At 42.1% G+C, this 27,284-nt stretch overlaps 1 protein-coding gene across 1 annotated transcript in view; it reads left to right on the top strand.

The window, feature by feature from the left end:
* The window catches only part of STK3 (serine/threonine kinase 3), a 245,238-nt gene extending 220,920 nt beyond the window's left edge, over positions 1-24,318 (top strand). The window contains exon 11 of the mRNA XM_056522374.1: positions 21,167-24,318. Coding sequence (XP_056378349.1) covers positions 21,167-21,325 — 159 coding nt within the window. The 3' untranslated portion in view covers positions 21,326-24,318. The remainder of the gene's footprint in view (positions 1-21,166) is intronic.
* The last annotated feature ends 2,966 nt before the right edge of the window (positions 24,319-27,284 follow it).

The following is a 27,284-nucleotide window of genomic DNA, read 5'->3' as shown; positions in this document are numbered from 1 at the left end:
TCAAAACTACAACTCCGGGCATGCTGGGTGTTGTAGTTTTGAAACCTCTGGAGGTCCGCAGGTTGAAGACTACTCCCCCCTTTTGTTTTGTACTCGCCTCCCCTCGGCGGGAAGTTAGGGTGAGCTGGTCCGGGCCATCTATACTGCAGGGACCATCCGGTGGGGAGGATTAGTCATTGCAGGCTGTCCATTTTCACCGGGGGGCCTCCTCCCACGCGCTTCGGGTCCGGCCCCAGACTAATGACGTTGTCTTGACGACGACGCACAGGGACGTTGCACATGAACGTCCCTGTGCGTCGTTGTAAAGGCAACGTCACACACCGGGCCCGAAGCGCGGAGAAGACCCCCCCCCCCCCCCCCCCCCCGATGAAAATGGACAGCCCGCAATGACTAATCCTCCCCATCGGACGGTCCCTGCAGCATAGATGGCCTGGACCAGCTCACCCTAACTTCCCGCCGAGGGGAGGTGAGTACAAAACAAAAGGGGGGGGGGGGGGCTGGATGATGATGAAGGCTGCAGTGGTCTTCAACCTGCGGGCCTCCAGAGGTTTCAAAACTACAACACCCAGCATGCTGGGAGTTGTAGTTTTGCTACCTCTGGAGGTCCGCAGGTTGAAGACCACTGATGAAGGGCTTGACAGGCGGAGAGTTCACTCGAGTATAAGCCGAGGGGGCGTTTACAGTACGAAAAATCGGCTTATACTCGAGTATATGCGGTAGTCATAAGATATCAGAAATACGGCCAGTCATTGGAGGTTTGTAACAATTGTGTAAGCATTCCTCTATTTCCTATGAGGCAGTGGCTATCCAAGTAGGGTTAGTTTTGTACATCAGCCCCCAGGCTCCTATACTATATATAATCTCTGCTCATTTATTTTTTTTTATTAAATGCCACATTATACTTTTCACATGTATTCTGATAAAATTTTTATATCCGGAGAGGGTTTGCACTATTATCACTTTATATTTGAAGGGGTATTCTGGGATCTAAGCTTTTATCCCCTATCCAGAGGACAGGGGATACAATGTCTGATGGCTGGGACCCCCCGCTGCACCCGCATTGTATGCAGGGCTGTGTCTCCAGTGTCGGAAATTTCCGGGTTCACGGTTTTATGCAGAACAGATTCACTGTTTTATGTTTTATGCCTAGCATAGGGCCTTATGTGGTCATCAGATGACACAGGGGTTCCCTTTTTTGTTGTGTGTGTGTTTTTTTACTTATTTTTTTAAAACATAACATAATATATCTTGTATCCTATTTAATTTTCTAATGTATGCTGAACCAGGGATACCTTTTCATATTATATAGCAATTAAACAGAAGAAGTTGTCATGATCTTTTTTTCATCTGGCTTCATATCCTTTACGTCTATTACTTCTTGCCTCCTGCATAGAATATATCATAGACATCCCTGCCAGCAGCACAATGCCTTTGCAACCACTGGCTGCTTTTTTTTTTTTTTTTTTTCTTCATCCGTCTAGCTGGCAAGTTCCAATTGTATTTCAGCTTATTCTGCTTTTCTTTTAATAGCCCTCTTTGGTTGCTATGGCAACAATAAAAATCGTATTGTGTTAACATCTAGGTTAGATAGTTAATGGAGCGCTATAGTGTTCATGCAGCACTATGTACAACCAATAAGCCTCGTACCAATTATACCGTCCACATGTAAATGTCGGCCTTCATGTTCAGAGGGGATGTATCCACAGGAGTTCACTTCCTAAGTGTATCTGTTACCAACAATGGTTAAGTCTGGGTTCACATCACGTTTTTACCAATACGGGACCACATACGGCTGGGGGGAGCTAAAACCTTGCGCTCCCGTATCCCTGCCATATGCCGCCCGTATGTAATTTATTTCAATGAGCCAACCGGAGTGAAACGCTGACTCCCGTCGGCTCATTTTTGCCCCGTATGCGGTTTTCCACCTCACCTCAAACCGTGGTCGACTACTGTTTTAGGTGCGGTGGGAAGACCACATACAGGGCAAAAATGTGCCCCAGCTGTATGCGGTCCCGTATTGGTAAAAACGTAATGTGAACCCAGCCTAAGAAGTGGGGAAAAAGGAAATCCTAAATTAAAATTCTAAAAGAGAACAGGGTGCGCGCCCCTGGATGGAACCTGATGGATGAGATAGTGAAGAGCCCAATCAAAACGCACTCACCTATGCGAGTTGTGCGAATGGAGGCACAACACTCAATGCGCTTGATCTGGAATCCTGTAATCGTGGCTGCCAGCGTCCAGGCGCAAATATAGATAAAAGAAGATCTAAGAAAGGCAGATGAATCGTGTTGCCACAAGAAGTATATATGGGTCAATTTATTACACACATAGAATCCACACAACGCGTTTCAAAGCCGTTCCGGCTTTGAAACTCGTTGCGTGGATCCTTTGTGTGCAATAAATTTACCCATATATACTTCTTGTGGCAGCGCGATTCATCTCCCTTTCTTGGAACTCCTTTTATCTAAATAAAATTCTGGGATGGTGGGATGGAAGTTGACACCGACTTCTAAAACGTATTCATTGTTGTATCCATTATTTTTACTAGAAGTGACAGTACAGTCCAGAACGTGTTTAACAGGGTAATATATATTAGCAAATGTCTATATTATACTAATCCTTAGAGGTTTTCCAAATAATTATTCTTAATTATAATAGTGCCCTATTTTAGTATTGGTGGTGAAGATTCACCCTACTCTATCTATGCACATTTACTCTTTCTTTATAGTAGTGATGATGAGGATTACGTGTAGTTTATGACAGTGACACACCCCATGCTCAACTTTTTGACTGAAGCCAGAAATAGTGCTGCTGTTTAGGATAACTACTATTTAGTTTCCTGTAGCCGTCACTTCATAGCATGATATACTGTAAATTGTTGTGGTAACCACCACTATAGATAAAAGCCTGGTTCTTGGTTCTTCGCTGCACTTAGAGGGGAGTTTTGTCAGATATCATAGGAGACTTTTCTGTATAAAGACTCCCAAATCTCCCACAACCCACATTGTAATTTAGGCCTCACAGATCCATTACACCAGAGATTACTGTTATTTTACAGCTGTAAGAATGAGTACTGTGTATTATTTCAAGAGGCACTCACTATTTCTGTAGTTGACTAAATGTCTGGAAAGAGCTGGCATTTCTTGAAAGTTTGTCTTTGAGACGTGTTGTTGCCCAAATCCTGTAACTATACACAATAGCTAGCCAACTTGACGTAACCCTAGATAGCATTAACGTCCAGGAGAATGCCTCACATGCTACCTAACCTGATGGAGATGAAATTGTAAATATGGAGGGGTGAGTCCTATTACAGCCTTTTGCTGACCTCTGCTCAAATTCATCCTGACTGTACTTGGGATCAGGACTCCTTGTTTTTTTTTAGTTTTCTAGAGTTTCCAGCTGTCAGACTCCTACTAATGTAACTTTTATCCACTGGATCAGAGATAAATGTTTAGGGTTGGAATACCCTTTTTATTATCCTTTTGAAGAGAACTTCAGTCACATTTGTAATAAAAAATATTACATTGAGCTTTACAGCAAATGCAGATTGTAATTTCATAAATACTTGTCTAAAAATATTTGGTACTGTCTGGACCGGTTTGTTGGATTTCAACTGCCCTTTTTTTTGTCTCGAGATACACCGCTGTTAGAGGAATCGGGCAGCAACTTTACCTTCTCCTTTTAGAAACAGAGCAACGCTTAGCTGAGTGTATGTTGGGATAGAGCGAGATAGCTGTTGGCCAAACTAACATTTGGCTGACCGCTATTGAAGGTGTGGCTTTAGACCAGTTGTCTAAAACTGTGGCCCTCCAGATGTTGCAAAACTTCAACTCCCAGCATGCCCGGACAGCCGTTGGCTGTCCGGGCATGCTGGGAGTTGAAGTTTTGCAACATCTGGAGGGCCACAGTTTGAGACTTCTGCTTTAGGCTATGTTCAAAATTATCTTCTTTGGAAGTTTCATTAGAAACGTCATGTAAAATTCGTTGGGGTGTTGGGGAGAAGACTATTTACTAAAGTATTTTCTGTGTGGTCTGTAAGATTTAGATTACTTTCACGGTCATTGGGGAACTGACCATTGGTGGGGGACTGATCATAAAAACAGGATCATTAGTTCATGGTTTGAATGGAGCAGGAGCAGCTGTTGGAGAGAGAGAGAGAGAGAGTACAATGCTATAGAAATAGTCATAGGGTTTACATAGTTTGTTGTTAGACATAATTCAAAATTAGGACAACCAGGGTAGACTTGTCCACCAGGCAATGCTCCTCCAGACAAACAACGTTCAGTGTGTATGAGAGCTATATATCTTATAGATAAACATTCCATCTAATGTTCTTGGGAGTGCTTAAACACAGCTCATAGAAGAGAGGCTGTTAACTTAATAGCAAATTTAAAGAGAAAACAAATGTGCTTCCTGCAGATCATAAATCTTCAGACTTTATTGCCAAAACAGAAGAAAAAAAATAAGTATACATATCTAGCGCAGGGAGAGTACACCAGGTATGTGTTGCTCAAGGCAACAGCCTCTTTCATGAGCCAGAAGAAGGCGACAGCCTGTTTTGTGTGCCAGAAGAATTACTTTTCATTCACGTGAAACAGGCAGTCTCCTTCAGTGGCATGCCCCCGCATAATTAGTGAATGTTATCCCTTCCTGCTCTGGGTAGGTATTAGGGATCGACCGATTATCGGTTTGGCCAATATTATCGGCCGATATTCACGATTTTGGACATTATCGGTATCGGCAATTACCTTGCCGATATGCCGATAATGCCCCGGCCAAAGACCGTCTCCGCTGAGCAGTGAGAAATAGCCGATAACTTATACCGGAATATCGGTATAAGTTATCAGCTATGGGCCTGAAAGGTCGCAGATTATCTGTATCTGCCCTAAAAAATCGATATCTGTCGATCCCTAATAGGTATCCTTTGTGTCTTCTGTTTTGCCAATAAAAACTGAATATTTATGAACTGCAAGTTGGTAAGTACTATGTTGTGTTTTTCTCAAATTTGCTATAACTCAAAAATGTGTTCCGTGCAGGTGGTTGACTGTCAGTCTGTGGAAGGGCTAAAGGGCAGGGGTAAGTGTATCTAAATGTTCACATAAGATCTGGCATGTCAAGGTGTTGTCATTGGTGGGGATCTGGCTGTTAAGACAGTTTGTGAGAACAAATGGTTCCAAGTGCTCCTTTAAGCGCTGTGTTCCTTAGTTACTGCTCTTCTTTCCTTATAGACTTTCACTGTGTACTCCGATTACCAAGGAAAGCCAAGTAGAAAGGAAAGGGCACAGCACTTTCTTTTAGGGATTGGTGGGGGTCTCAGCAGCCAGACCCCACCAATCACAACTTCTGACAAGTTATGTGAACGTGTAGGAACCCTTTATGATGCACATCCAGGATTTCTCCAGGTAAAGTGGCCACTAGTCACTTTTTGATCTCTTTTCTATTTACTAGAATTATATTAAAGGGGTATTCCAGGCCAAAACTTTTTTTTATATATCAACTGGCTCCGGAAAGTTAAACAGATTTGTAAATTACTTCTATTAAAAAAAATCTTAATCCTTCCAATAGTTATTAGCTCCGAAGTTGAGTTGTTGTTTTCTGTCTAACTGCTTTCTGATGACTCACGTCCCGGGACATGCTGTGCAGCTCCTATGGGGATGTTCTCCCATCATGCACAGCTCCCAGGACATGACATAATCATTGAGCAGTTAGACAGAAAACTTCAGAAGCTAATAACTATTGGAAGGATTAATATTTTTTTTATAGAAGTAATATACAAATCTGTTTAACTTTCCGGAGCCAATTGATAGATATAAAAAAAAAAAAGGTTTTGCCTGGAATACCCCTTTAATATGGCGCCAGCAAGAAGATATCTATTATTCTAGAAGTGAGTAAACAGAAAAGAAAACTTTCTTCTGAGCCTCCAGTACTTCTGTTCACCCACTAGACTAGAAGCCTTAGTCTGCTTGTATATATTTTCTTTTGTCTTAACACAGTTATGGGTGTGTAGCCAAAATTCAGAAACCCTAGCCTGATCTTAGTTTAAATGCGGACTTCTCGTAAGAAGTTGTAAATGTTATTACTTTAGTATGAATCAATACAAAGACTTTTCAAGCCCTTCCAACAAAGTGACACCCAACCATTTATCATACTGCTTTATGCCTCTTTCAGTGAATGCTTTAAAGATTTTGAGACAGCCCAAGCATCTCTGGCTTCAACCTTGAAATAGCTAAATACATTATATGAACTAATATCTTTCTGAAGTTTATTGATCTAAGAATCGTGCTGCATTGCTATCCAAGCCCATCTTCTGCAGATGATCGCTATTAAGAGATAGACAGTGTTGTCTGTACACCTCTCCATAGATATGTGCATGTGGCTAACACTCAAACCTGTAACATTATAAATTTATCTTTCTACATGATATGTCTCTTTTCATGAAAGGGAATTGCATAACCAGCGTAGCTTACGGTGCTGTGCCGATGGTGTAACTTCCAGCAAAGTCAGGGGAACATTAACTATGTAGCACAGGCTGTTTTGGATAATTTCTTCTTTCGGACCACCTCCATCTTACAGGCTGACCGGGCTCTCATTCTTCAGGAAAGTGCAGGTCCCACAGGGTGTACCAGCATCTATTAGACATTTATGGCAAATCCTGTGGATATTTCATAAATATCAAGAAGGGAATTCCCTTAAATGATGGTACCAGTAAAGATGATTGTAAAACTATAGTTTCTAACCAATAACAATTTGTTTCATCCTGTAACCAAATATTATTACAAGAAAAAACATTCCAGATATTTTTAGATATTTTATAATGTTTGCCCTTTCAGTAAATTGTTCTTTCTGGTCAACCTTTTTTTTTGTGTTGGGAACAACTGATAGCCAGTGATCCAGCAGATGTAATCTTTAAAGGAGTACTGTGTTGCAGGAACACTTATCCCCTATACTTTATATAGGGGATAAGTGTCGGATTTCTGGGGTCTGACTGTTGGGATCCCCCTGCGATCTCCTGCACAGCACCCCGGATCTCCCCAGAAACGGAGCGTGCCGACCCCGTACAACGCGACACTCCCCCTCCTTGTATCTCTATGGGAGAGCTGTAGATAGTGTCCGGGTCTCTCCTGCTCTCCCATAGAGATGCATGGAGGGGGCCGGTCAGCTGCCGCTCCGTGCAGGGGTCAACATGCTCCATTCAGATTTATCATTCACTGACTGCTACAGACAATGGCCCTGACTTACTATTGTAAACCCGACATGTTTTGTCGAGGTGTGCGCCAGATTTTGGCGCATTGCGACAGATTCTGTCTCATTGCGCCATAATTCTGTCTCATTGCGCCAGAAATGATAAAACCCAACCAATTCTATTTTACTGAGAGAAAAATGGGCATGACCGTCAGGAAAGGGGCATGGTCACATAAAAGGGGGCATGTCCTCGACATTTTCACAAAAACCCAGCATATATACTAAGTTTCCACAGAAAATGTAGTGGATTTGAGCTGAGGAAAACCCTACAGATCAGAACTTGTGTAAAAAGTAAATAAAAAAAAAAGCAAAATGTAGGGAAAAGTGCAAAATGTAGGGAAACCTTAGTAAATTCCGTGGAAAAAAATGTAGGGAATTAAAACCCACAAAGAAAACTTCACTCAACTCTTAGTAAATCAGGGCCTATATGTTTTAGGCTGGGTTCACAACACGTTTTTGCAATACAGTTCCCGTATCAAGTTTTTGATTAAAAAAAAATAAAATAAATGGATTCCTCAAAAACGGACTAAACTGTATCAAAACGTGTGTACAAACTTTAATCCATATACAGTTGAAAACCGTACACGGTTTGAAAAATGATGTCCGGTTGCATCCATTTTTTCAAGAAAAAACGCATACGTTCTTAACTTATCACTCCATTATGAAAAAAGTTTCACTTGTTTGATTGAAATTTCAAGAAAACCTGTGCAAAGTCAAAAACCGTATGGTGAAAACCGGATAGAACCGTACTCACATACGGTTCTGTGCGGTCCCCATTGACTCCCATGTTAAAAAAAAAAAAAAACTTGTACGTTTCAATATGGTTTTTCACCTGGACCAAAAATCGTGGTAGGCTACGGTTTTGGGTACGGGGAAAAAAAACTGACAAAACTGTACAGGATGCAAAACGGATTTCTAATTGAAAACATATACGGGAACTGCATTGCAAAAACTTGGTGTGAACCCAGCTGGCCTTATACTTTTTTTCATTCTAATAAAAAGGCAACTATGTAATATGTGGGTGTGTGTAGTCCAACAGAGCAGGAGCCTCTCTTTTCAGTGGTTCTTCAAGTAGGTGATCTTTATTCTCTTGTGTCCCAATATCCTAATGGCATCAATGAACAAGGGTTGTCCAAATGACCATGCTTTTCAACAGGAATACCTTTTAGATAAGTCATGTTACCCCTCCATTTATTAGTAGTGATTTTTAAAAAAATTTATGTAATAGGCTTCTTTTAAAGAAATGCGCCCTTAGAATGTGCTCTCATTAGGTTTAATCACTTGTCATTAGTGCAGAGATCCTGACCCTTGTTTAGGATTGAGCTATTATTAGACTTGTCTATAGCTCAGTATACAGCTACAGAGGAATTGTCTATTCTGCTGGAGCTCATGGAGTCGTTTCTCGCTCTCTCTTGCCATGGTCTCTTTATTGTATTCTCTGTGCAGTATTGTTTGCATTTTCTGGCAGCAAGTAGTATGTTCCAACATTTGTGTGTATGTGCTCAGTTTTTTAAACTTTTGGTTAATATAAATATAATGATATAATAATAGAATATAGTTTAAAACTTAAAAAATGAGGTAGGGTAAAAAGCACAGGAGGAATATGAGGCACCAGGCTGGACTAACAGAAGAATGGATGGTGGTAACAGCCGAGCAACGGTAAAGCACAAAAAGAAGTATCTGTATATAGGTATCTAATGTCAACAATCTCAGAATAAATTAACAGTTTACTGGAATAGTAACAAAAATGAAAGATGCAGGTAACACATGATATAATGAAGACACAGTGGCAGCAAAAGATAAGAGACTAGTGCTGGGTATGGGGTTCATACCGAATACCGGTGTGTTTTTTTTTCTGTACAATATGAATTTTTCCCTATACTGCAATACCGGTCAGGATCCCCCAATTGAATGAATTATCAGCCGCAGCGCTGTCGCCACATCGGGGAACCAATCATGTTGCCCTGCCCACAGGCGCTGCTCTCCTTCTCCTCCTGTGAGCTGCAGCGCTGGAAATGAATGAGTTTGAATGAGTTGTGATCCGCAGGCACAGGACTTCAGTTCAGAGAACGGAAGCTGTCACCGCCCACTGGATTTCAGCACTTGCAGGGGGAGGGGACAGCTTCCTTTCTCCATCCTGCCTCCCGCGGCTCACAATTCATTCATTTCCAGCGCCGCGGCTCACAGGAGGAGGAGAGTGTAGCGCCTGCGGGTAACATGATTAGTCCCCCAATGTGGAGACAACACTGCAGCTGATAGTTGATTCGGTGGGGGGGGGGGGGGGGGGGGGGGAAAGCAGAGTAGCGTCCACAGGTCATATATGATTAGTTCCCCAGCGCACAGTGGCTGAGAATTTAAAATACAGTCATATACCGTGGAACCGCCATAAGTTTGAAAAATACTGTGATGCACATCTTTGGTCGTACCGCCCAGCACTATAAGAGACACTGCTAAAAACAACCACCTGCATACCCAACGTACATTTTGTACCAAGACTTAATCAGTGGATGCCCCCTAATGAATCCTTAGTGTGAAACGTATTTTGGGGTATGCAGGTGGTTTGTTTCAGTACATGACCGGTATCTTGTTTCTTCATGATATCATGTGTTACTTGTAATATTCGGTCTATGGGATTGATGTCACACTTTTGATGTCCCTTTTAAAATACCGAAAGTTTTTTTTTTTGAATGACTGCCCATTTAAGGCCTCAGGCACACAGCTTTATTAGAACTACTTTGTAGCCTTTGCTGTTGCTTTGTTTGTTTAAAGTTTCAGAGAACAGATTCTTATGACTCCAGTAGAACATGCTGTATGTGTGGAGCTATTTTTTGATAAAATAATTCCATATGTGGAGCACCTGTTAGGGCCTGTATAGCAGCACACAGAAGCCATACAGTATGACCCTGTTGTTTCACCATACAGAAGACGGTAAGTCATCTACATGCCACTTGTTTCAAGTACTGACACATTTTCTGTATTAGGTTACCTATATTACCTATGTACCTTATTGTCTCTTTAAAGAGACTTTGTGAATAGGTTGTCAAGAAGCTGAGTGTATGATGGTATCTTTCAGAGGGTGACGGCTATCTGTATCCTATTGTTCTGCAACTCAGGAGAACAAGGAACATAATGCGTTCTATTGATGTGATTTGGCGGCATGTATTCCTTCCCTCTGCCATATGAAGCCGCTTTCACATTTTATGTAACATTTTAAGAAGAATTTGTGAATTCTCCGGTTTATTATCTTTTTCCCTTTCAAACTTCCCCTCATGGAGAGAGCAGCCCTGAAAAGTGGAAAGAAGATGAAATGTGGACTTTTCTAGTTCAAGAGCAGCTTTAAAAAGCGGATGTATATTGTGTCACACTCCTGAGCTGCACATTCACCGCGCTACGCATATATTAAGAATTTTTTTTAAAGCTCCTGAGGCTTCACGTCTTGACATTTTTCTGCACTTTCCCGTCAGATTTTCAAAAGCTTTTCATGATGTTCTAAAGTCCGAGATATCATTTTAAAAGATGAAGCCTTTGCCTGACAGCAGACTAATGCCTCTCTTCTCTAGTGATCCTTTACTGCTGAGGTATATACTGCACACTGCTGTATGTCAAAAAATAGTGATTATTGGAAACTATTAATGTGTAGGGTTTTTTCTGCAAATAAGCCCTAATGCTGTGTCATGGTTTATGAAAGCTATAAGGTTATGTTTACACACAGTAACTAATGTTCTGCATGCTAATAATCGACTAGAGACAAAATTATTTCAATCGACTATCTGCTGGGTCTGACACTTAGTTATTTGGGGACCAAAAACTAAATAAAGTACTCCACAGGGTGTGGAATAGACTTATATAGTCCTCCTGGCTTCACCAGTTACTGTTCCCCAATGCACCACCCTCCTCTGCCCAGCTATAAAGGGGTGTAGTTTGCAGTTATGATGTCAGAAGGTGTGTGGCTTTACGAGCTGTAATAGAAAAGTTGTCAGAAAGGGGCGTGGCCTACAAGACAAGGATCCTGAAAATCAGTACAAAGTGTCACATGATCTCTGTCTCGGGTCGGGGGGACAAAGTATGATAGGTTTTTCTTTACTTCTTGCCTTTCACAGCATATTCCAACAGGGAAAACAGCCCAGGACAAGTAATATGTGTATATTACAATACAGCTGGTCTGGCCATGAAAGGACAAAATATGGATAACTTTTGCCATCCGGACTACCCCTTTTAACAGATGTTAGGGCTGGATATCCATACATCTCCCAATAAGACTGCATAACAACTACAGAAGTCTGTGTAGCCACACACCATATGGAATCTATACACAAATCCATTTTACACCAAACCTATGTGAATTGGACTTATGATTTGAAGCTTTGCTCTTAACCAAAGAAGAAATCAGCTTTTGTATGAAAAAGCTAAATATTTATGGTGTAGTTTCCCACTTTTGAACATTTTTAAAGAAATAAGATTTTTTTTGTAATTCAAATACAGAAGAGAAAGGTGAAATCCAACAACTCGCCGCACTGTACAAAATCAGCGTCTTGAAGTCGCCATGGAAAGCCGGGATGGTGCGGGAAGGTCAGAGGCTGCAAACCGGTAGGTTTCGTGCAGGTGCACTTCTTCTGGCCTCATGTAGACCTGGCTGAAACTACTAGCAGTAAGTTGTAGTAGTCTGCGTAAAGAAGCAGGTTGAGGCACCTTTAAAATCTATATCAATTTGGGCAGTCAGTTGACTCAGGCCTGGCTAGCTGCATGGAGGTTGCAACAGCAACCTTCAGCATGTCAGTGGTTTACAGGAGGATGTTGTAGTATTATGCGTACAGCAGCAGATTGAGAAACCAATAAAATTACAAGCAGCAGGATTCCAAAAAATTCTATTTGAATTTTTCCCCAGCCAGGCGGACCAGGCAAGAGAGCAAAACTATTGTTTGGCCATGTATTGCCCCTGGCCGTAGCTACTGTGGCATGCACTGTTCTGCACAGACAAGTGGCCCACCCTCTCCGCTACATGATTGTGCAAAGCAAGGACAGCTTTCTTTGTAAAATAATAGTGACTAGGTACGCGCCACTTGGGCTGGGCACACCCCATTAGTTGACTGAAGGCTCCAGAGTCAACAAGATGGTATGGGAGGGCCTGCGCCACCAACAACCTTGCCAGGTACGAATTGAGGCACACTACAACAGGGTGAATAGGAGAATACTGTTGTCTGGAGGACATGGATTTCTCAATAGATAACTGACGGGATCGGGGAGGAGGGTACGACACTGATGGGGAAAATCCAGAAAATGAGGCTTGGTTATTAGACAGTTGGGAGGGATCTGGAGGAAAATCAGTAGCAGCAGCGTTTTCCTCATGTTGTGGGGCGTCTTGACCGTCCCACATGGCCTTGTGGTGACACTCCATATGCCTACATAGAGAAGTAGTTCCTACACTTGGACCCTGGCCACGGCTTACTTTCTGTGCGCAGTTTAGAAGCAGTGTACAGACTAGGGACCAGTAGAAGCGGCTGGTGTGCGCGAAACGGATGCCGTTCCGATCTGTCTGCTCGCTCCCTGCACATTTGTCTGCCTACCCTGATGTTAGTACAATAAATGTGAATATTTCATCCATGTTGCGAGTGCCGTTGGATTCTTGCCTTTATTTTATTTAGTGTACAGACTAGTTTTATTGCAATGTAAATAAGCCCCTCCCTCAATAAAAATTAACCCCCTCTTTCCTATTGTATACAAGAAAACTGAAAACAAAAATGAATTATTTTTTTTTGCATATTTGATATTGCCAGGTGGGTAACTGTCTGAACTATAAATAAAATGTTAATGATCCTGTACATCGATTAATCGATGAAATTATTGACAACTAATCTATTATTTAAATAATGGTTAGCTGGAGCCCTAGTTGGTTTTATTCCTTTTGGGTACATTTTCACCAACCTACTTGTCAAATCTAAGTTTCAACGCTTTGCACGCTTTTTGGGTGGCAGAGATGACAGCACAATAAGTACTGAAGGTGTTTGCGGAAATCTATTATATTCACTAGGGATGCACAGAAAGGGAAATTTTGGGCCGAAACCGAAAATTTAGGCTGTGCTTGGCCGAAAACCGAAAATACATTGCCCCGCCCACTTTTTTTGCAGAGCTTCTGACCTGACATATTTTCAACTTCTATATTATCTACTTCTGTGGTCTTCTCAATGGCAGGCCAGAGAAGAAGACCCTATTATGGCAGTAGGAGGCAGGTGAGGAGACCTCCGGCCGCCATTTTAACTGATACGATCCCCGCGGCGATTGCTGATGTCTGGCATTACCAGTGGGTCCTTTGCTGGTCCCGCGGTCTATGATGCAAGCGCAACTCCTGCATTCATGTCATAGCCGCAGGGAGACTCAGGGCATACAGGCACGTCCTGGTGCGCAAAGTCCCTGAGTCGACCCCCCCCCCCCCCCAAAAAAAAAGGGCCATTTTCGGACAATACTATTCGGCAGACAAAATTTCGGTGCATGTGCACCCCTAATATTGACAGGCCCTATAGATATATAGTTGCCACTTGAATATGCTTTGTGGGTGGGTGGCACAAATGAATGCATCTCACTGGCTACTGTAGCTGGTTCAGGAACAGTATGTGATTAGAATGTCCTCTTATATGCTGTTTTGGTGTATAGGAGCCCCTGTAGGATTCTTCCAGCAGTTCCAGTGATGTCACTGCCCTCTTATCTGTGTAAAAATGTCCTCCCCCCCTCTTGCTGTGTCCTATTGGCCTAACACAGTAAGCCGCAAATCACATGATAGACCTGGGTTATCATGTGATATGCTGATGTCCCGTCATCATCTCACCGCCTCCCGGGCCAACGTGCTTTTTTTTTCGTCCGCCAAATAAGCATGCTTTCAGGTTTTTCACGCTATTTACTTGCTCACGCAAGCCGAACCAGTAAAGGCTTGTGTTCGAAGAGCGGGGAAAAATACTAAAATTCGGATCAAATTCGGGTGATTCGGCTCATCTCTAATACAAACCCATCTCTAACCCCTGTACAAGAATATCAATTTTTTATTATTTTCACTAGTTTTGCTAGACTTCGGTTTGTCCGTCCGGTTGCCTGGTTACATACTTTTCTCATTCCTCCATAATGCGGTGGCTGTGACAAGTGTTTTTCAGCCTGATATGCTCTCTAAGCACAGTATTATCTCCTGGCCTGTTGTTTGTGTCACTTTAATTTTTGTTTTCCCTATGTTCTGAGGCATTGGAGAGACACTTCAGCCCTGTACAGAGTGGGTACATGCAGTTCAAGGAAGTAATAACATTGCAGTAGAGCTGTTTTGTTACGGATTACGAGTGTCCCGGTATTACTTATTGATACCTCTGCAAAAAGTATGTGTGTGTGTGTGTATATGTGTGTATATATATATATATATATATATATATGTGTGTGTGTGTGTGTGTGTATAATATACATTTTTTTATTTTTTTTCTTCCCTTTGGCATGGCAGTCTTCAAGCATTACACATTTATGCTTTGCGTCATGAATGTGGACGGGTCAGTCATTGAAATGCAGGTCTGCGTGCAGTTATGGCGAATTATCCAGGCGGTCGGCGTGGTTTGTTGTGCATATGCATAAATGTATAAGGAGCATTGGAAATGCTAAACTCCCTGATGGTAGGCGAAAGCAGAATTTGTAGCAGAGGAGGAGGGCTTCATATGGAATTGGTATTCATACAAGTTTATTGTGAAAAGCTGGAAGAACGTGACCAGCCATATAGAGCGTGAAACTTTTATCAGGCGTGATACATTACAGAGAGGGCTGTGTTTATGGTCCCATACATTAGGTATGTCTCAAAGGTAGTCCAATTTTTAGTATATTTTATCACTCCCATATTATGTGAATCTGCAGTCCTGTAATATCAGAAGAACACACTAGGGAGCAGCAACCCTACTTATTGTTCTGCCAATGTACTACTGTGGAGACTCTGATATAGTTTTCAATTGGAATCTGTGAAAATGATGGGTTAGTTACTGAAAAATCACATTTTCATTCCCATCTTGCAATTTAGCGAAAAAGAAAAGCCAAGATGTGTTAAACTACTACTTAAAGCAGAAGTCATATGGAAATGTATTATTATGGGATATTCAAGAAATAGAGCAGAATAGTTAGTCATAAATGTCAAGTTGCTCTACTCTTTTCAGCGGTTTCCTCTTTTTTTCTGAACCTCTGTGTCAGCAGGTGTCTGGGGACATCATAGCGTCTTCTCATCATGTCTGAATAGTTCAGCCTGTAGCACAAAATAATGGGCTGTGAATGACTAGTAGATGGTCTCTCCTAAATCTCGATGGACATCTATCTATGCCTTAACAGTAGAAGGAAGTAGTCATATTTGTAGCTCAAGCTTAACGGATACAGTTTTATCTTTGTATTGAAAGTTTTTTGGCCAAGTCAACAGGTCTGCAGCGCTCATAGTTTAAAATTAAAGGGGTACTCCGTCATTTAAAAATAAACATGCTGTTGAAGTATATAGCATTAGTAACCTGTCTGCCCCAATTAGTCATCCCCCAAAAATTTTTTGTACATCTCCCCCTACCATGTCAGAAACAAAACAGTGTCTGTCTGTGTGTGTGTGTCTGTCTGAGTGTGTCTGTCTATCTGTCTGGCTGTGTCTGTCTGTCTGGCTGTCTGTCTGAATGTTTGGCTGTGTCTGTCTGGCTGTGTCTGTCTGGCTGTGTCTGTCTGGCTGTCTGGCTGGCTGTGTCTGTCTGGCTGGCTGTGTCTGTCTGTCTGGCTGGCTGTGTCTCTGTCTGGCTGGCTGTGTCTCTGTCTGGCTGGCTGTGTCTCTGGCTGGCTGTGTCTCTGGCTGGCTGTGTCTCTGTCTGGCTGGCTGTGTCTCTGTCTGTCTGGCTGTGTCTCTGTCTGTCTGGCTGTGTCTCTGTCTGTCTGGCTGTGTCTCTGGCTGTGTCTCTGGCTGTGTCTCTGGCTGGGTCTCTGGCTGGGTCTCTGGCTGGGTCTCTGGCTGCGTCTCTGGCTGCGTCTCTGGCTGCGTCTCTGGCTGCGTCTCTGGCTGCGTCTCTGGCTGCGTCTCTGGCTGCGTCTCTGGCTCTGTCTGTCTCTGTCTCGCTCTCCAAAATAGTAATAAGTGTAATAGCAGGACTGCTGCCTTATCTATATAGTGACCATTCCACTGCTGTAACTGAAGGGGGCATATACCATATAGTTACACACTAGTGCACATCAGTAAGACAATCCATGAATCTGGCCAGTAAATAAGTGACATTAATGTCATAGTGTGCGACTTTGTCTTCTCTTAGAGATAAAATGCTGCGGTAGTTGCACAGATTTATTGACCATATTTTCTGGGGTAATTCTAATGAGACTATAAAGTTCCATGGACTGTGACAAGACTGAGCAAGGATTGTAAATGCAGCTGAACTGCGTCCTGATGGATTCCTCATGTCAGGCCTGCCTCTTTATAAAGGAATACTGAGCCTTATAGGGAATAATTGTGTGTCTGAGGAATGTGCGGATGTCACGGTGTAACATTGTGATGAATGGGATTATTGCGGCATCAGGCTGCAGTGTACATTAGAGGTACTGGAGTACTATGTGTGTATTTCCACTTTAAAATTTCTGATATGAGGAGGAATATATTCTCTAGAGAAGGGCAATGGGGAATCTTTCCTAGTATTTGTCCTCTTCTAGAGGAAGTGTTCATAGCTGGAAGAACACAGACACCTACCCAGAGTTGGGTACTTGATTTGTGGCCCAGATATTAGGGATTGACCGATTATTGGATTGGCCGATATTATCGGCCGATATTCACGATTTTCTAAGTTATCTGTATCTGCATCTAACCTGCCGATAATGAGGGCACTTTAAATCAATGAACTAATTCTGGCTCTGGCGGCGTCCTGAGCTGTCACTGTGCGCCGGGCCACGGACGGATATAACGCTTTGAGGACGTCACTCGTCATTGCGCAGCGCACTGCAACAGCGCAGGACGCCGCAGGAGCCAGAAGTAGCACGGACCCCGGCAACAGGTAATTATAAAACCGGGAATGGGGCAGGCAATGGGGCAGCGGCAGTCTCTGGCCAGAGGATAGGCAGGGGGAGGCAATTGGGCAACATCGGTGGTTGGACTCGGGACCCCAGGACAGGCAGGGGGTATAGTAGCGGATGGTGGTCTCTGGCTCCTCAAAAGCCACTGCAGTTCATTGATTTAAAGCGCCCGCTTTAAATCATTGATGTGCAGCGGCTTCTGCGGGGCCAGAAACTGTTTATCAGGGTATACCCACACGCACCCTCATTTTACCAAGGATATTTGTGGGGGGGGGGGGGGGGAATTAAAATGCACGGAATATCGGTATAAGTTATCGGCTATCGGCCTGAAAGTTCACAGGTTATCGGTATTGGCTCTAAAAATCAATATCGGTCGATCCCTACCAGATATCTGATTGTAAAATGATGGATGCAACCATTTTTGTCATGTAGCAGACAGTATACAATGCCACATTTGTTGAAGAAAACTTAAAGGGTTTGCTTTATGACACATTAAACGAAGCAGCGGCCAATGTTTCTGGGGAGAGTCAGGATCCCATGTAGGAGATCGCAGGGGTCCCAGCAGTCAGACCCCCATGTGATCTAAAACTTATTTCCTATTCTTTGGATAGGGAGTGAGTTTTTCTACATTATACTTCTCCCTAAATTCATACTTGCCAAACAACAGTATATTATCGAGTGTTGAGAAATTACATTGGCCCGTAGGTGAAATCCAGGGTTATCCAGGATTTAAAGAACGGATTCTTTCTTCCACAAAACAGCACCACACTTGTCCTCAGGTTGTCCGTGATATTACACCTCTGCTCCATTCATTTCAATAGAACTGAGCTGCAATACCACACACAAACTAAGGCCAAGTACGGTGCTGTTTTTAGAAGAAAGTAACAGCTTTTTAAAGTCCATGCTAACCCCTTTAATCCTACTGAAGTGCTTTGGCATTATCGTACAACTATAGAAAATGTACGGCAGAATTGATTGCTGTTAAAGGAGAATCAACAGGTTATTGGGGGAATCCATTGCTCCATTCCACACCCCACACCCCCAACCCCATGTGCACCAAGCAGGTCATTGCGTATAATGTAAAAATGGTGATTGTGGCAGAATGGAGGCATGAAGCAGGACCAGTAAGTATCAATGTCATCACTATCACCAGCACTACAAGCGTGTAACAGGTTAAAGGGTTACTCCACTGCTGGAGCCGATGCAGGGAGCTCGTGATGTCATAGCCCCGCCCCCTCATGACTTCACACCCCGACCCCTCAATGCAAGTCTATGGGAGGGGACGTGACGGACGTCACGCCCCCTCCCATAGACTTGCATTGAGGGGTCGGGGCTATGACATCACGAGCTGCCGACTCCAGCTTTCGGAACAGTTTGTTCCAAATGCTGAGCAGCGGAGTGCCCCTTTAATGCAGGTGATACCCCTTTAATGCAGGTGATACTGATGAATGATTTCCTTTCAATTCAAGGGTTCATCTGCGTTTTCTCCTTCACTCTGTGGGTGTTTACTCAGTGTTCTGAATAAATGGCACAACAGTTTCTTTACATTGTCTTTGTCTGTATTTGTGATATTACAATCTGACTATGTGACTGCAGAATTCAAGGCAATTCCAAAGGCTTCTGAGTGACATCCTACTGTGTAACTACAATGAGGAGCTCTGGTGACCCTTTAAAAATAATTATTAATTTTACTTACTACCGCTGATTTATCTTAGGATTTAAGACACCGGACACCGCACAAGGCAGGTGCTAGTAGCAGTGACCTGTAAATAATGCTGTGGGTGTTACATAGAGAAGTGTTCTCCCGCATTCATTCATCATAGTGGAGGATTTTTCTTTTTGATGGGCCAGACAGCAGCTTTATGAGGCCATTATTTATGTCCGGAAGCTCTGATAGCAAAATATAGTATGTGTAAGCTCAGATCGATACAGCATCTTCTGGCAGCTTTCTTTAAAATAACACCCTGCAGGATACCAGAAATCTTCTCACTCCATGACAGTGATGTCCAGAGTGGCCTTTGAATAATTGAATAATTCCTTGGAGACGTTCAGAACAGTGTGAGAGTACAGAACGGTGTGAAAACAGACAGGATATAGTGTACGTATACTTGAGAGGAAGTTATTAGTCCAGGTAATTGGCCCCGTGGTCTTATGTGGTCATATTCATTAGGAACTCCTTTACATGGACAGATAACCTCACAAATCAGACTCTATTATTGATAATGTAAAGAAGAAAGAGAAACAGAGCACTCACTGTCCTTCGGCTCAAAATGCAGGTCCCGATGCCGGTGACTTCTGTAGGGGGCGCCGATACGGATCGTGGCCAGCATCTGAGCTCCCCAATCCCACCATCGCCTCCCTGCAGAAGTCACCAGAATCGGGACCTCCATTTCAGCATTTTGATCCGAAGGACAGTGATCGTGTGAGTGCTCCGTTTCTCTTTCTTCTTTACATTATGAATTATTTGTTTTACACATTGATGCACAGCTATCGACTCATACCGGACATTTGACACCACCTTTCCATCCATCAGTGCATTTACTTGTTTGGTATTTTCCAGTACCAATTGCTCACTATATACCTCTGTACTTTTCCTTTTTCTGGTTGCATATCTAGACTCTATTATTGTCCTATTAGTTATTGGAATAACAGAATTTTTTTTGTCAGGATTAAAAGACAAAAAAAAATTCCATCCTTGCTAGGCAAATCCTTCTCTTCCAATATAAAGCTTTGCTTCCTCCATTTCCTCCAGGCTCTTGACGTATCCGTAATTATGATCAGATTGGGAAATTGACCTCTAGTGGACCTCCATGCATTAGGAAATCTCCTTCTGTAGTGGGTTTGCTAATGAGAGGACTCTTGGTGACCTCCCATCATCTAAGCTAAAGATGCTGGATGGGGAACGCTGCCAATGTTCACAGCGTTGTTTACAACACTAGAGGGATCCTGAATGACTTTTCAGGAGTGCGCAAGGACGGGTGAACGCACGCTCCAAATGCACTTTACATGGGGTCTTATTGTGTAAAAGAACTAATGCTGAGCATGCAGGGCATGTATACTGCTAGTGGAGTGTCATAATGGTGTCCCCAAGAGGAGATCCTGGGGACCGCTGCTTACTCAGCTTTTGTGTACACAAGGATGCTCATCCAGATGCAGGACTTGACCCGTACAAAGGAAAATCTGTTCACGAATTTTGACCAGACAGCTTTTCTGCCTATCCTTGGAGCTTCTTTAAAGGAAATATATCCTCTAGATTGTTTAAGTGATTAGAACCAGATACTGAAATATGTTCTTTCTTTTATTTTAATCTGTTTCTATAGAAAATTTACTGAAAGTAATCTGTTCAGAACAGAACATCTTCTTAGTTTTAAGCCTAGTGACCAGTTTGGAAACTACAACATTGAAAGATTAGAAAAAATTTACCTAAAGTTCATTTTATATATATATATATATATATATATATATATATATTTAGTAATATAAATTTGACAGTTGCTGTCTATGGGTCCTGTTTAAAAGGTATGGATATTATCAAAGAGGATCACCTTTTTTCTGTGTTCTGCTTATAAAGAAGCAAATGACCAATAGATTGGACATTTCAGTACATGTTACCAGCAGGACCAGTTCAGACTTCACATCTTCTCTATTCTCAATATAAAATAAAGTGCTGACCCCTCTCTTTTGAATAATAAAATCAGTTCACAGATCCTCTTTATAGTTTACAGCTTCACAATGGCACACCCTGCATTAAAATCTCTGGTTACTAAATCATGATTTTTCTATGGACCATGGAGATTAGGACCATGGCTACTTTCTTGTCGTCATTGTGCTTGAGTGTGTCCTGTGTTTTGTTGTTGTTTTTTTAACACTTATGTTTGTTTTTTATTTTTGCCAACAGCTGAAGAATTTGAGCTTCGAGGAGCTTCAGATGAGACTAAAAGCTCTTGACCCCATGATGGAGCGTGAGATAGAAGAATTGCGGCAGAGGTACACGGCAAAGAGGCAGCCCATTCTTGATGCAATGGACGCCAAGAAGAGGAGGCAACAGAACTTCTGATGAGAGTCTGGTTTCTTTCTTAAAAATGGACATAAGCAATTTCTAGGAACTCCAGAAGTAAAACCTGTGGTCACATCTTACAAATGTTTTCCCAGGGAAGTAAACGTGTTTGTAACTTTCTCCATTCTTGTAAAGAACATTGAGCAAAGAGGAGGGAAAATATTCAATGATATAAGCCTGAGAATGATATCTTTGGGTCCTACAGATGACTTTTTACACATCTTCCCTTGGCTTTTTCTCCATTTTCTTTTAACTAGCATTATCTGCCCTAGTCTTTGCATGTCCTTGTATTGTAGAGGAACGGAAAGACATTTAGAAGAATCCATCAGGAGAAGCAGCCAGCATAGTCTTTTATTATTCCTTCATATCAGAGTTTTTCAGGGACTTATGTTCGCACCTTGGTAAATATTAATTTGCCTTAAAGTTACAACATATCTATTTATTTCTGTGTGTTACATTTGAGTGTGACGGACATTAGTGACCAAATGTGTTCTGTGGTTTTTAGTTGATTTTTTTTTTCCCTCATTGTGATGTTGAAATGTAGACATAATGTATGTAAGTCTGCTTTTCCAAGTTATTGCTAAAGCTTCACAGACTGGACAGCTTGATGGGGGTATTTTACTGGTGTCACCTTGCTGAAGCAATATTAGCAGCCCTCCATAACCACCACTAGTCAGTATAATTATTTACTGGGGCCATGAATCCAGCTTCCCTATGTACTGAAACAGAGACAACTGGGGACCCGAATACAGCAGGGTTGATAACAAAGCTATATTTATAGTTTTCCATCAAGCATGTGTGTGTTTTTTCATTGTCTTCGAGATTACCATGTATTAAGTCCATGTCAGATCTTTTCTGTGTTTGAATCAGAATAGCTTTAATTTTGGCCTGTCTGCATATACCGAATTTTGTACGTTCTAGGCCCAAAGTTGAAAATCTATTCAGGGAACAAAGAATATAGAAAGTACACACCAAAATTCCAGCAGTACTGAGAAATCTGTGACAAATGGATAACAGCTATAGACTCTCAATCTAGTTTGTGACAACTGACTGCAGCAGGATCCTCCCCCACAAGTCTGTTTGTACTAGAAGACTTAATTACTAATGTATCACTGGGGAATTATTCTTCAATAAGAACACCCCTTTCCCCATGAGACTTCTCACTATCAGGGTGTATTGATAAAGATGCCCTTGGAGAGAGAAATTATGCTATATATATGAAGTTAAGGAACATCCAATAAGGCAGTGATGAAAAAATAATATATAACTTTTATTCTCCGGGGGTCGCGTAACTAGTTAGCATGGAGGAGTCTCGTTCGTTATCGGAATTAACCAGACAAACTAGTTACGCGACCCCCGGAGAATAAAAGTTATGTATTATTTTTTCATCACTGCCTTATTGGATGTTCCTTAACTTCATATATATTGTACTAGAAGACAATGATTGTTAAGCCCCAGCCCATTGCCTAAGCAGATACCTTGTGTTATTTGTAAAAAAAATTTTTTTTACAAGGCTGTGTGTTTTACAGAAATGCAGAAAATCTTACACACCAACTAACAGCATGGGAAAATATATCTCCTGCTCTACTTTAGGGTACGTTCCCACACACATAATCTGCTGCAGCTTTTCAGTAATGGAAAATTGGAAGTGAACAGGTAGCAGCATAATCTGCTTACAGAATTTCCGCTGTGAATTATGTGTGAACTTGCCCTTATGGTTCATTTTTAGGTTTATTGTTCTTTCAAGAATTCCATTTATTATATTATCAGGTAAGTGGTTCACTATCACAGACACATTTGTGTAAAGGAAATCCTAGCAAATGTTTAGTGTGTGTGCTTCCATGCCTCCTATTGGTCTTCTGTAATGGGAGTGATATTCTTAATTTACGATATGCTAGTTAAAGGAGAAGTCCCATGTAGAAAAAGTATTGTGTTTTAAATGCAGAAGCAAAAGTTATATCACTTTGTAAATCACTGACTTCACCCATCTTGTATATAAAACCTGTTTTTTTAGCTTCTTTGTTCAGAGAGGAAGTTCAGCAGCTCCCTGTTCTGATGACTTGCGACCCCCCATTGAGCTGCATTATGCTGGGGGCCGTGATGTCACAATTTCCCATAGTTCTGCAGCTTAGCCAGCTCTGTGCACGGCCAGGGAACCTCCCATGTGCAGCTTCAGCCAATCATAGAAGCCCCAGTGAGCTGAGCACGTGTATTCATCTCCTCGGCAGGGAAGCATCTGACAGCCAGCTCAGTGTTTATAACAGCAAGAACGATGTCCCAATGTCCCGAGAAGAAGCAGAGGGGGAGGGGAGATCCCTGCTTTCCCCTGCACTGATCACAATCTGACAACAGGTCAGTCTGAAAGAACGATGTCCTGAGAATAGAAGCAGGGGGAGGGGAAACACTGAGCCTGCTGTTAGGAAAGTGATCAGTGTCTAGGTCAGTGTATCCCAACCAGGGTGCCTTCAGCTGTTGCAAAACTAAAACTCCCAGGCATGCTGGGAGTTGTAGTTTCACAACAGCTGGAGGCACCCTGGTTAGGAAGCACTAGTCTAGGCTGAGCTACTTCTATGATGAACTGAAAGGCATTATGGGAGACAGGAAGTCAGGGACCTCCATGGACCAGGAAGTACCGATCTTTCAGAGGGGATTGCAGGAGAAGGGAGAGGGTGAGATACATGAGGAGCAGATTGTCAGAATGATGAGCTGATGCACTTTCACATGATAGAAAAAAAAATTTGTGACTTGGTCCATGATACTTCTTCTTTAACTAATACTAGATAGATAATCTGCATATTGCATACAAAAACTTTCGCACGTTCCCCAATTTTCTGCATCTTCCTGCTGCCCCTGGAAACTGTCTTTAGTAATATATGACCTTTCATGGCAGTCATCCAAAAGTGTATTTGGGGGGGCTAACATTTTATTGCCTGATTTCCCTTGTCCACATTAAAGGGGTTATCCTGGAAAAAACTTATTTATTTATTTATATATATATATATATATATATATATATATATATATATATCTCAACTAGCTCCAGAAAGGTGAACAGATTTGTAAATGACTTCTATTAAAAAAATCTTAATCCTTTCAGTACTTATGAGCTTCTGAAGTTAAGGTTGTTCTTTTCTGTATAAGTGCTCTTTGATGACACGTATCTCGGGAACCGCCCAGTTTAGAAGAGGTTTGCTATGGGGATTTACTTCTAAACTGGGCGGTTCCCGAGACACGTGTCATCAGAGAGCACTTAGAAAAGAACAACCTTAACTTCAGAAGCTCATAAGTAGTGAAAGGATTAAGATTTTTTTTAATAGAAGTAATTTACAAATCTATTTAACTTTCGGGAGCCAGTTGATATATAAAAAAAAAAAGTTTTTTTCCTGGATAACCCCTTTAAGTAGGCCTCTACTCCTTTATAATCAGTCTTTCTCCCCATTGGTCATGTATGACCTTTACAGACCAGATAACTTGTCAGGGAGATTTTTTCCCCATGTCACTGCATAAAGCTTTTAATACAATGGAAACAGCCAGATTCTTGTAGTTTGCGAGCTTACGTTAGAACCTGTGACATTGCTGCTGGTGTAAAGCAAGTAATGATTTTCTAAGACGTTTGATATTGCTAAATGTTACATTCGTGAGCTGCAGTCTTAAACAGGGCTCATTCCTATACTGCAGAGCCTAATACGGATGTTAGATGTCCACCCCACAGATCTGCACTGACATTTCACAAAGGTCTTGCAGCTTCTAAGGATGTAAACTTGATTTCTTTACCGCAATTAAGATTGTTGACTACCCGTGTAGAACAAGGGGCCATATTAGCATTATTTGGTGGATGGAGACGCTGTTATATGTAGCAACTACTGTGCGTTTCCTTCCTCTTTCCACATTCTGTTGTTTCTTATTCATGCTCTCTCTGCACAAGTGCCCACCCTAAATTATCTGGTATTGAAAATAAAGTTTCTATTATTAGGGGAATCGATTTTTGTAATGTCAGACAACCACTTCTAGAAAGGAAGCACCACCTTGCAGATATGCACAGTTAAAAGAGAACCCATGGATTCTTCCAAAAAGCCATTATTATCCGTGTGGAGCATCAGGCTCTGGAGCTTTTTCATTTTTTTTCTTAACCCCCCTTTTACACTCTTGTTGTTGTTAAAGGGGTTCTCTTCCCTAAGACATCTTATCCCCTATCCAAAGGATAGGGGATAAAATGTCTGATCGCGCCGTCAAGCCTGTGGGGACCTCTGCGATTTTCGTTTTGAGGCTTGTGATGTCACGTCCACGCCTGCTCGTGACATCACGGCCACTCCCCCTCAATGCAAGTCTATGGGAGGGGGCGTGGCGCTGCCACGCCCCCTCCCATAGACTTGCAATGAGGGGGAGTGGCCGTGACGTCAAGAGCCTCCGCCCTGCATCGCCAGCCATCCGGCATGAAGCGAAGTTCGCGGGGGTCCCCAGCGGCAGGACCCCCACGTTCAGACATCTTATCCCCTATCCTTTGGATAGGGGATAAGATGTCTGTGGATATAGTACCCCTTTAAGTTTGACACCTGATAAGCTAGTGATAGCCTAGACTATATATTGGGCGCTAATGTTAATTTGTCAATGAGGAGAGTGATCACATTCACGTCCCCTTAATGTCCATATCAATTGGTCATGAACCTAAGAACTGAGCGGTGGTGACCTCTCTGTTGTTAGACATACAGGTATTGAGGCACTCAAAAATAGTCAGCAATAGCTAGTGAACTTAAGTGGAGCCTAGAAATTATTTTTTTCCATGACACCACATACATAATGGCATCTGATGTTTTTGGAAGGGGCTACAGGCCCTCTTTAAAAAAACAAAAAAAAACACACACTAAGCAATGTTAGTGTTACTACTGTTACATGATGGTTGAGAAGCCCTTTGCTTTACATTTTTTTTTAATAAATAACGTAAGTGATCTGATGTTGCAAATAGTCAGCAGTCAGACTGGAGAAGGATCACTTGTCAATTTGCTAAAGGGATCCCAATTCGCCTTGTTTTGCTCCAGCTCTGTACCTTGATACATTATTTTTAAGAATCTGCCTGCAGGAAAGGATATTTTAATCCCTAAATTGGTGCTTTTATTCTCCGACAGAACAAATGTAAAGATAACATTAAGGGACCATTGTCTGTGATTAACCAAAGAAATAATAATGCAGCAATTCGACCACCATGCTCTACAAATGTAACTGGGCTCTCCTTTTTATCCTGCAATTTCTAAGGTTGGCAGGCACATTGTCACATTGCTGCTAGCCGACCTGTACGGTGAGAATGGAAAGCTCTTTATTGGAAGTCCCCTTTACATTGTGGACATTCATAATCTCAGAGTCAGTCTGCTTAGCTGCCTGGTGGTGTTTGATCGACAGATTCAGCAGCGTGACCTTGCAAAGGCAGCCTGGAAAGTCGGCACAGGTCTTTCTGTTTACAATACTTCCAGCCTGGCTATAGCATGTGATCTACTGTCATATTTGTTCTACTGCCTTATTGAACCCAAGTATCCAGTTATGCCTTAAAGGGGTACTCCCGTGGAAAACATTTTTTATTTAATCAACTGGTGCCAGAAAGTTAAACAGATTTGTAAATTACTTCTATTAAAAAATCTTTATCCTTCCAGTACTTATTAGCAGCTGTATGCTACAGAAGAAATTCTTAGCTTTTTTAATTTCTTTTTTGTCTTGTCCACAGTGCTCTCTGTTGACACCTGATGCCTGTATCAGGAACTGTCCAGAGCAGGAGAAAATCCCTATTGCAAACCTATGCTGCTCTGGACACTTCCTGACACGGACAGAGGTGTCAGCAGAGAGCACTGTGGACAAGACAAAAAAGAAAATAATTTCCTCTGTAGCATAAAGCTGCTAACAAGTACTGAAAAGATTGAGATTTTTAAATAGAAGCGTTTTACAAATCTGTTTAACTTTCTGGCACCAGTTC

The sequence above is a fragment of the Hyla sarda genome, chromosome 5, assembly GCF_029499605.1.
Source record: "Hyla sarda isolate aHylSar1 chromosome 5, aHylSar1.hap1, whole genome shotgun sequence".
Taxonomy (NCBI): Eukaryota; Metazoa; Chordata; class Amphibia; order Anura; family Hylidae; genus Hyla; species Hyla sarda.
This window is presented reverse-complemented; position numbering and strand designations above follow the sequence as displayed.